Source organism: Pseudorasbora parva, chromosome 5 (assembly GCF_024679245.1).
Source record: "Pseudorasbora parva isolate DD20220531a chromosome 5, ASM2467924v1, whole genome shotgun sequence".
In the NCBI taxonomy this organism is placed as follows: domain Eukaryota; kingdom Metazoa; phylum Chordata; class Actinopteri; order Cypriniformes; family Gobionidae; genus Pseudorasbora; species Pseudorasbora parva.
The window spans coordinates 8,305,654-8,316,629 of record NC_090176.1 but is presented as its reverse complement, the minus strand read 5'-3'; the positions used below and the strand labels follow the sequence as shown (position 1 = coordinate 8,316,629).

General features: G+C 37.2%; 1 protein-coding gene across 2 annotated transcripts in view; it reads right to left on the bottom strand.

The window, feature by feature from the left end:
• Window positions 1–1,481: 1,481 nt before the first annotated feature.
• The window catches only part of gpr155a (G protein-coupled receptor 155a), a 90,519-nt gene continuing 81,024 nt past the window's right edge, over window positions 1,482–10,976 (bottom strand). Inside the window, exons 15-16 of one of the 2 annotated variants that reach the window (XM_067443153.1) lie at window positions 7,492–7,626; window positions 1,482–3,245 (exon numbers count right to left, since the gene is read on the bottom strand). In XM_067443153.1, coding sequence (XP_067299254.1) covers window positions 3,050–3,245; window positions 7,492–7,626 — 331 coding nt within the window. In that variant the 3' untranslated portion in view covers window positions 1,482–3,049. Of the gene's footprint in view, window positions 3,272–7,491; window positions 7,627–10,976 lie in introns of both variants that reach the window. The other variant, XM_067443154.1, reaches the window with a different exon arrangement.

The following is a 10,976-nucleotide window of genomic DNA, read 5'->3' as shown; positions in this document are numbered from 1 at the left end:
TTCCGAGTTCCTAGACATTTTGTGTTGTTCCCTTCAATTTATTCCTTACATTTTCTTTAATTTGTCGTAAAAAGGTCCAGTTTACCTCCATAAAACCTGCAGAAACAGTACATGTTTCTGGTTATGGTTTCATGTAACCATAACCAAAGGCATATGGTTAAAAATAAGGAGATCATTCAATATCAACCTGTCAAGATATAAAAGTTCCCAAAGTTGAAGAAACGCACTCGCACCTTTGCTAGTGGGAAAGATAATTTGCACAATCATTCAGGCACATCCTGTATGTTTGGATATCATTTTAGTAATCTACTCAAAACCATTGACAAGTTAGTCTCATTGTTCTCATTAGATACGTTAAATCAAATTAATGCACTGCGAAAAGTGATCAGGTGACCTAACTTAAAAAAGTGAGGAAACCTGTTGCTTATTTTTAAAATTATTGAGTAATAAACTTCGGTCACACTTTATTTTAAGGTGTCATTGTTAGGGTAATTATTTATTTAAGTATTATATAATATTAATGAGCTACATGTACTTACTATTGGGTTATGGTTGGATTGGGGTTTGGTTGAGGGTTAGTTGTATGTAATTATGCATAATTTACTGTACATGCAACAAGGACACTGTCCAATTAACACGTTACCTAAACGTCACACGTAATTGAAAAACATAAGTTGTGTGAAATTTTTCAAGTTTATTTAATATTTTTAAGGCAGCGGGTTTCCTCACTTTTTGAAGTTAAGTCAGTGGATCACATTTTACAGCGTGGCATGTTTTTAGTATCTTAGGGTGCATGTCAAAGATCTCAAATGGGAAGTATGAACCGTCTGTCATTCCTTACTGTCCATGTCTAATACCAGTGACTATGACACACAGATATAATATGCAAACTCTTACGGTTAAATAACTCGTTCCAAAGGATTCACTTCGAGAATGTGTGAAGTGGAAGTTGGCAGAACTTACTAACTCTATTTATGTAAAAATTAAAAAAAATCACTTATTAAAGTCCATACCATGAACACAATGAGCTTGTCTTTATTAATATTTCATGGAATTCTGAATTGGCTCCAGTGACTCAATATTGTCACAGATGATGACCAGAGACGGACAGTGGTGTTCAAAGGAGAGCAGGTGCTTCTCAATACTCAAATCTATGCTTCGTGTCCTCACATCTCCAGCCCTGTGACCTGGAAACCGATCAAACTCAGCCATCTTGAAGGACATCTCAATTCTCTAATTTCACCGTGAGCGAGTGAGGAAGCGTCCTGAGCGAGAATACACGTGTATCCTTCCCTCACATCCTAAAGAGGTGGAACTAAGAAGGTAGGAAAGAAGGCAAGGATGCGCAAATAAATTAAAAGCACCCACTGACATCCCAGGATTCTTCTTCAGTGACTTCACTTGCTGGGACTTTTCTGTGTAATCAGGACAAAAACAAAATGTCCGTCGCCCTCGTGTGGCTGTGAAATGAAACAACCACATCATTTGGAATTCAATTTATTTGAACAAAACTGAATTATTTGGTGGGCTAGTTATCATATGGGCTGCATCTCAATACACGTTATATATTCAGCTCAAACATACTACTAAAATAGCAGCTGATGGAAATAAATACATATCCGCCAGGGATTCTGCCACATATACCTGCCAAATGTTTTTAAAAACAAAAATAGTCAATGAGCGCAGTGAAAATGAATGAGTTACATTCTTCATTTAGTGGTATAAATATAACTCCACCAGAAGTGCAATATTGTTATTAAACCTGATTAAATTACTGCAAAAAAAATAAATATTTTTAAATTCTGTTATGAACTATTGTGTCAAAATAATGATAAAAGACTAAATTCAAAATGTCTATGGGAAATAAAAGCAGACCAGCAGGATTTGAGGGCTTCAACACTCCCCGTTCAGTTGTGAAATGTTGAGTCCTTTTCCATCCTGTGTGTGTGAGGTAGGTAAATCATTCAAGACCTCACTCTAACCAACAACTTTCACATCTGGTTATTGCTATTAGCATAATGTTGAACAAATAATTCACTTAAAGAGATAGTTCACCCTAAAGTGAAAATGATCCAACCCAATCTCACGGCACTTCATGCATGTATTACAAGGTGGCTAATTCATACGAATGTCCTCATACACATTTATACGTTTTTTGCTAAATTTGTTAAATGTGTACATGTTTGATAAGTTGGTCAATTTAAGACTTTGAACAAATTACCTACCCCTAACCCCACCCCTAAAACCTACCAATCACATATGACCCCAGTATAGACAAACCGTTTGAATTCGTATGAAGTGAAATCGTACGAATTAGACACCTCGTACATATTGGTCAGGAGATAGCGTTGAATTAGCCCATGATTTACTCACACTCAGGCCATCCTAGGTGTATATGACATTCGTCTGTCACACGAAATCAGAGTTATATTAATAAATGTCCTGGCTCTTCCAAGCTTCATAATGGCAGCCCAAAATTTAAAGTCCAATAAAGTGCATCTATCAATTATAAAAGTACTCCCCACAAGTACTCTAGGGGTTAACAAAGGCCTTCTGAAGTGAATTGATGGATTTGTGTAAAAGAAAAAAATCCATATTTAAAACCTTTTAAAAGTAAAATATCTAGCTTCTAGTGGACTGCCTTCCGTATTCAACTTATGGAGAACAAAAAACGCTTATACTACGTAATATGTCATTCTAGTTACGTTTAAAACATTAAAAGTTGAATACGGAAGGCCGTCAGCCAAAGCTGGATATTTTAAATTATAAGTTAAATATGGATTATATAATATATCATCAGATTTTGGGCTGCTGTTCACTGCCATTATAAAGCTTGGAAGAGCCAGGATATTATTTAATATAACTCAATTGTAATTATCTTAAAGAAGAATGTCATATACACCTAGGATGGCTTTGAGGGTGAGTAAATCATGGGCTAATTTTCATTTTTGTGTAAACTATCCCTTTAAATGTGCACTGTGTCATTGGCTAAAATGACGCTCGAACCATCATCCATCCATGAAAACGCCTTGGAAACGATCTGGCTCTTCTATGTGAAGCGGTAGTGTAAAGCTTCATCCTGAAAGCCTTGCTCCGGGCCGATGATGTGCTGGATGACTCCGCCCTCGAGCAGCCGCGAGCCGTACGCCAGAGCCTCGCCCTGGTCAGCGGCCAATCCCACGCTCTGCAGCCAGAGGACCATTTCACTGCCCAAAAACGCCTCTGTGGTGCTCCTCTGTCCACACCTGCACAGCAGAGCACGGGTCACCCACTGCACCCAAACCACAAACACCAGCACAGAGCAAGAGCGGCAGACGCAAGCAGGAGATGGGCAGGAAAAACAGATGATTAGAAAGCAAGAGAAGAGGTTTACACCAAACCAAATGGAGAGAAAAAAAAAAAACATGAGAATCATGCAAACATGTTTTAATGAACAAACATAATGAAATGAGAAAATCATGATCAGAAATAGACTAAATAATACTTTTTTCATGCATGCATTAAAAACAAATCAAACATGCGAAAGAGTGCAAAATTCAAATAATAATTTGGTGCAAAAAAACCAAACAAGAGATAGTATGGCAAGCCATTTTGACTTATTCATTCCCAGGATATTAACCCATGTGCATCCTTAAAATTCCTTTCGTTATCCTCGTCAATGAAAACATCCACTAGATTAAACTGCTGTAAAAATGCATCAGACAAATATTTTTTTTCATTTTTTTTTTTGCATACATCTATTAAAGGTGCACTAAGCAACTTTCCGTCCACTGGAGGGCGCCTATTCTAAACAAAGGCGTAGTTTGATGACGCCAGGTGTGAGCGCAGCATCTTGGGACATGTGGTCTTCACCTCACAGCCGGTGGAAAATAGGACTCGGGCAGAAATCATGTTCATGGATGAGATTATTAACGTTACTGTAGTGAAGCAGAGCAGGAGCGAGTGTTGAGGAGCTGAGCACGGCTGCTGGAGCGCTTGTTACGCAAACACACGGCTCGCGAACACCGAGACTTTTATTATGACGAGACGGGACACAGTCGCCGAGCGTCCGCACTTCCGCTTTTCATGATTATAAGGTAAAGCAGCTCTGTTAATCATATTAGATACATCTGAGAGTGTTTAAAATGATGTTCTGACGTTCCTCTGTGCGTTCGCTCGGCGCTGCTGTGACATGTTCACATTGCTAAGAGTAAAGCACTTCTGCCAAATAAAACCGAGGGTAACGCAGATATGACGCGACTGACAGGCGACTCCCTCAGACGCTAGGCTGACACGTCCCAGTCATTGGTTAAAATAGCAATTTTCTCACAATTTACAAATAGTTGGAAACATTTGGGATATTGTAAAAACTCAACTGAACAAAATATATAACACTGGCCTAGTGGTTTTTGGATATTTTACTGCAAAAATACTACAGTGCACCTTTAATCAACCTCAGTCCTAAACAGACCTACTAAATGTTTTTGAAAAATTCTGGATTTTAACTCTAATTGCAAATTTAACTGCAAATTGCACACAAAATGACTTATTTTCAAAATAAAATGTAATTGTGGACTGATAGGACTGATAAAAAAAAAAAAACATAGTTTCTGGCTTTTCCATGGACTTTTCTCTGGAGTATAAGAGCATATTATTGTGAGTGTGGGAGTTTGTGCGATTGTGCGTGAGTGACCTTTGCACACTTACCAGTGTCTGAGAAAATCAAAATATGCTCCTCAGCTCTTATTTAATTATTTTTTACAGCAGTTTAATTTAGTGGATGTTTTCATCCTGAACATAACGAAAGGGTAGTGAATTTGCCCACAGTGTATCGTTGAGTTTGTGAACATTTTCAAAGCATTTTCCCAAAATATGTGTAAATATATAAGATTTTTCACCAAAAATCATTCCATTTGCTGAAACACAGAGAAAGATGCAGCCAAATCAAGACTCAAAACCACCTCATACTGGATGAGAACCCAGGGACACATAAGGGTTCATTCTGTAGTATATTCAACAACAATGGCAATGCTTGATATCAGAAATTATATTTCCACTAGTAAAAATTATTGGTATCAACAATGTCATCACTCTCAGAAATATGAATATTTGTTATCTGTAATTGTATGCTCACTACTCACCACAAACGTCACAGACACTCGTCAAACGTATTTTGGATTTAATGCCAGTTCAATATTATAATCTTACAAGGTAATTGTTATTATTTGGATAATGAGCATCCCAACAGCAGTTTTTTTTAAATTAAGAAAAGGCAGCATTATGCCAGGATGACTGTCCTTCCTTTGCCGTATTTTGGCTGCTGTCTGTAGATTGCTTCACGCACAACTCGTATTCTTTCGGATGTTTCATACGCAAATGTTTTAACGGCGGCTATTGTTTAGGGTCATTGCCACCACAAGACAAATCGGCATTGCAAACTGAACATATAGCTTGACTTGAATCACCTTCTTTTGACTGAAAGCACTGCCAAACAACACATTTTTTGTTCACAAGTTCCATTTTCATTTTCTCACAGTCTGCTGCATTCGAGAAACCATGTTCCCATAATCAGCGCCGGCGTCATTATGCTCAACTAGCGGAGCAAGTGTAGTGCCTAGAGGTCGGTTTGATGAAAAAAAAAAACTAAGGTTTGGCAGAAACCAAACCCAGTCAAAAAGCCCAATATTCAGCCGAATCCTGGATTCGGTGCATTCCTAATTTTCACTAATAAAAATCATCATTTGACATCAATGATTGCACGATTACTAATGCAATGTTCATGTCTATTCTTCATACCAACATTGAATTCCTACTATATATTTTTTCATTTTTGATATTAATAATTCTAGGGGGTGGGAGAAAAGGTCGAATATTTATCTATCGATTCAGAATCGATTTTGTGTTCAATTCAAACGGCCACTTAACCCACTGTAAGCACACGGTCACTCACTGGCCAAACAGAAAAACACGTTGATAGACGAGCGTTCGTATTTCATAGTTCGTGTTGCTATGTCCAACACACCATGGGCCTCTCATGCCACATACACACGTCCTCACGTAGAGAAAATACATCGCGGAGCAAAGAGGATACTGACAACACGCTGACAGACAGGACAGAGCAAGTTACTTTTGATATAAAACAAAGTCTAAACTTTAAAATGTTGTCTTTTTTAAAGAAATGTAAACCACAAATAGTGTTTTTTGTGACTCTTTAATGTGTCGTGATCACTAGCGCCTCAGCTAAAGCTGCTCGTGAACCGAACATCTCTTCCTTCTAGTTCGTTGATAAGCATAAAATAATCATTAAAAAAATCACTAAAAGAAATGTTGTTTCAACCGCAGAAAGACATCAGTACACACCATTTTCAAGTTCAAGTCCACCAACGTTAATCTCTCCTGACTGCTTTGTTAGACAAACCGGCAGATTCTGCGATGTGATTGGTCAGATCACCTGTCAATCAAACACGCAGTGAAGGGTGAATTTGAAGATAAAATGGACAAACTACGACCTGCTTATCTGGCGTAACTCTGTTGCTTTTAAATGTGCTATATACATAAAACTTGACTTGACTTGAAAGGAAACTTTTGTTACTATAATGAAACCATTTCAGATATCTTACTCTCCTAAATACTCATAACAGAAATAATTAATGTAACATGTTGAAATATATTTACATCAAGAATTAACATTTCAACTAGTGAAAATGGCCTTTATTAACCCCCCGAAGCCGTGTGGAACAGTTATATGATGGATAGATGCACTTTTATGGACTTCAAAAACAAACCATCAATTCACTGTTATTATAAAGCTTGGAAGAGCAGGACTTTTTTAAATCTCTGATTGTGTTCATCTAAAAGAATAGTCATATACACCTAGGAATTGTTGCGGGTGAGTAAATTATAGTCTAATTTTCATTTTTTGGGTGAACTAACCCTTTAAACTTACCCATACCACCACACCTGTCTCTAATTTTACCCGTCTCCCACCTCAATTTCAGCAAAAGTGTTTTGCAATACAATATAAACAAAATAAGTACAAATACACGTTACAGATTATCAAGAATTACAGCTTTTACTAGTTGAAATTTAATTCTTAATATCAAGAATTAATTTTCCACAAGGGTTTGATGACGTCATTGTTGATATAAAGAATGAACATTTTTACGAGTGGAAATGTCTTTTTTGTTATATTTTTGGTCTTTCTTGTGCCTTTCTTTGATAGGAAAGGTTAGATAGGTGGAACGTGATCGACAAAAGACCTCAAACTGATAATCGAACTTGGGTGCAGTCGGGCTATATGTCGGAGCACTAACCATGAAGCTATCGGCGCCGAGAGGAATTCAGCATCAGAAAATAATTCCTGATATCAAAAATGGCCATTGTTACAAGTAGAAATCTAATTCCTGATATCAAGATTTCAACTACTGAAAATGTAATTCTTGATATCAAGAATTCATAATGAATAAAAGTCAAAATGGCTTGCCATAGAGATAGCAGTGAAGAGTCTCTCACCTTTTCTTGTGAACGATATCTTTGACACACTGCTGCTTATGATACGTGAGGAACTGACGGCAGGTCAGTCTGATCTCCTCAGACACCGCAGAGCCCGTGACCTCCTGACCCCAACCGCGCCACAGCCTCGCTAACCTTTACCAACATACACAAGACATGTCATAGAACTGCAATATACTTTAATCTATTATTCACATTAAACAGGGTTTTTTTCTTCCTCGGTATAAAAAAAGCTCTCTCTCTCATCCAAACCATTTATTGAAGAAAAGCCACAAAAAATGGTTTAAAGGGTTAGTTCACCCAAAAATGAAAATGATTTCATTAATTAATCACCCTCATGTCGTTGGACACCCGTAAGACCTTCGTTCATCTTCAGAACACAAATGAAGATATTTTTGTTGAAAGCTGATGGCTGAGAAAGGTTTCAGAGAGCCCTCCATTGGCATTCAGTACATTTCCACTCACAAGACCCATAAAGGCACTAAACACATCGCTACAAAGTCCATGGCTGCGTCCGAAATCGTGTACTTCCATACTATTTAGTATGCCAAAAACAGTACGCGAGCAGAGTAGTATGTCCGAATTCATAGAATTCGAAAAACAGTATGCGAAAAGTACCCGGATGGCCTACTACTTCCGGCGAGATTATGAAGTGCGCATACGATGGACACTTTACTATCCCATAGACATGTGCCGATTTTCGATAATGCGATTTATCACGATAATGAATATGCACGATATTGTTATCGTGGGGACTTTAAAATATCGTAAATATTAATTTATTAACAATTTATAATTTTTTTATAATGCACTCAAGAATACTTTGCCCATCAACCGTATAAATGCTCAACACCGCTGTATTCTGCGTCAAAGGGACACGCGCTCAGATATAAACAAGCCCAACGTGCGTTTGCACATGACTGAACCGGTGAAGGAGACGCGCTGCTGAAGTCCCGCTCAGTGACAGCAGAGGGCGCTGATGAACGGCAGAATGCAGCCGGTTACCCCGGAAACCAGCAAACAAACAAAAAACGCGTGTAGTTTTTAATACAGCCATTCGTTTTTGTAATCTCAATGTTGTTCATCACAGCACCAAATACTTAAAGGGGTACTTCAGCGCTGGGAAGATGAATCTGTATTTAAACTGGGTCATCAATGCAGTAGAAATGTGAAATTATTTTTGAATTTGGTGTCTTCTAGACTGAGAAAAGACAGAAAATGTATTTTTGTCCCATGGGGATGAAAGACTACAATTCCCAGAATGCTTCGCTGCCCTGTGAGGCCATTCCCAACACCACCAACTTCATTACTGTGACTAAGTTAGAGAAGACACTACAATTAAAAACTGAACGTGTCTGTTCAATATAATGAGTGAGTCACCGCGAGAGTATCACAGCCCTGAGCACTAACTGCACGAGTGATGAGAGCTGAGGTAATCGCGGCATACATTCACACAGGAGTTCAGTCTGGCACGCGTTTCAGTTCATGCCTTTGCAAGCTTAACTTTCATAGAAATGAATTTGAGAAGTTAAAAGACTTACATTGCTCACCATAGCTCCGTTTAAATGATCCTGTCTGCAAGCTGAGCTCTCCCTGCCAGCTGAGTGTAATCTCCCAGCCCCCATGCGCAGATTCAAAACATGTGGATATGGCTCCCTCTGCTGGCTGTAGTCTTTAGCCTCTGGGCAAGCATTCCTCCTATGATGCAAAAATCGTCATTTTGCATCATAGGAGGAATTTTTCCAGAAATAAAATGCATAAATCTCTTGTCTCAGGGAGATATGAGGGGGGAAAGCAAAATAATTTGAATATTCTCCAGGGTTTCTACTGATATAAAGCCATATGCTAATCGCTGAAGTAACCCTTTAATACTTAAAGGCTTAATAGGCTATTTATTTTCAAACTTAAACATTTTTATGTTTTAATCTGGACTAGGCCTACAACATGCCCTAATAATTAAAACTGTTCTGATTATTTGTTATTGTTCAGTAAAACTTTGAGACATACGACTTCATTAGTAACTTAACATGTTAATTAATTATTACCAAACTGACAATGAAAAATACTTATGAAGAATTAATCATTCTATGTTAATTTCTTAGTTACTGTTTAATGACATTAAAATCAAAATCAAAATAACTTTTTTAATGGACCTAAGATAAAACTAACAATGGTCAGTATTTCTTAACTAACATTACCAAAAACATTATACTTTCTGTACCAAATGTAGCTATTGCTCAATCTGAGTTAATGCATTAAATAATGAGACCTTATTGTAATTTGTAAGCCTACCTGTTGTTCTTTATAGCCTAATTCTTTTGCAATTTAATCTGTTTGAAAATTTTACTTTTACAGCTCTGAAAAATATCAAGAGACCACTTAACATTGATTTCTCAATGAGGGGGTCTCTTAATTTTTCCCCCAGAGCTGTATATATTTTTGGTGCATTATTGTATTTAAACATTCAGTTATTTTTGTTCTTACAAAAATAGTTCTTAAAGCTGTTATGCTATGGCAACACTTTTTTTTGCAACTTATTTCAATATCGTGATAATATCGTATATCGTGATAAAACTTCATCAATTAATCGCAACATGAAAAATTGATATCGGCACATGCCTACTATCCCATGATGCCACGGGAGAGAGGAGCTGGCGTTATATTTGAAAATGGCGGAAAACGGAGATGCAGCTGTTTTCAAGTGTAAGCACTTTAGAAACAACTTTTTGTTTATTTGCGCTTAAATTGTATTTGTTTAGCATCATATAAGTAAACGACAGTCTTGTTAGAAGTTTAAATTATGTAAATTAAGGCTGTCATCTTCCAGCCAATTCAGAAAAATTATAGTTTTATCATTATTATTAGACTAATGTAAATCAGCTACCGATAGCACTGTTTTCATTAAACAAAGACGTTCGTTGTTTAGCAGTTTAATGAGAGAGTTACACAACTTCAGTAAATTAAAACGATGTATTTCTCCTTTACCAGTGTTGATATTATCAAAATGTTGTTGGTTACATAGCAGACTACTGTTAACAAGTTTAAGTTACCTCAGCTTGTCCATGTACCGTTAGCATTAATAGACTGACCATGGTTCATCACATGTTAATATCCGTGTTGATTTTGCAGGGGCTGATGAACACACCCACCCGTGTTTTAACCGAGAAGTGAGAGAAAGAAAAGATTCCTTCGGCTACTAGAAATAATTGCTAAACAATGATGTTAATAAAGAAATCAAATGATACAGTGTCTCTTTTCATTTGTTTGATTCATAAATTCACTGGCATGCTGTTTAGCAAGTTATATTACAAAACACTTAATTCCTAGGGCTTTATAGTAGCTAGATTGTCAGTGGTAAAGTGCTTAATATATGGCCTTGAGTAGTTTTGTTTAAGTGTTCTGTATGTTTTGATGGTTTTTGAAACAAGCTAATTGCAGGTGTATCTGAGAAATATGCCGTCTTACTCTGAATACGAGTGCTGCAC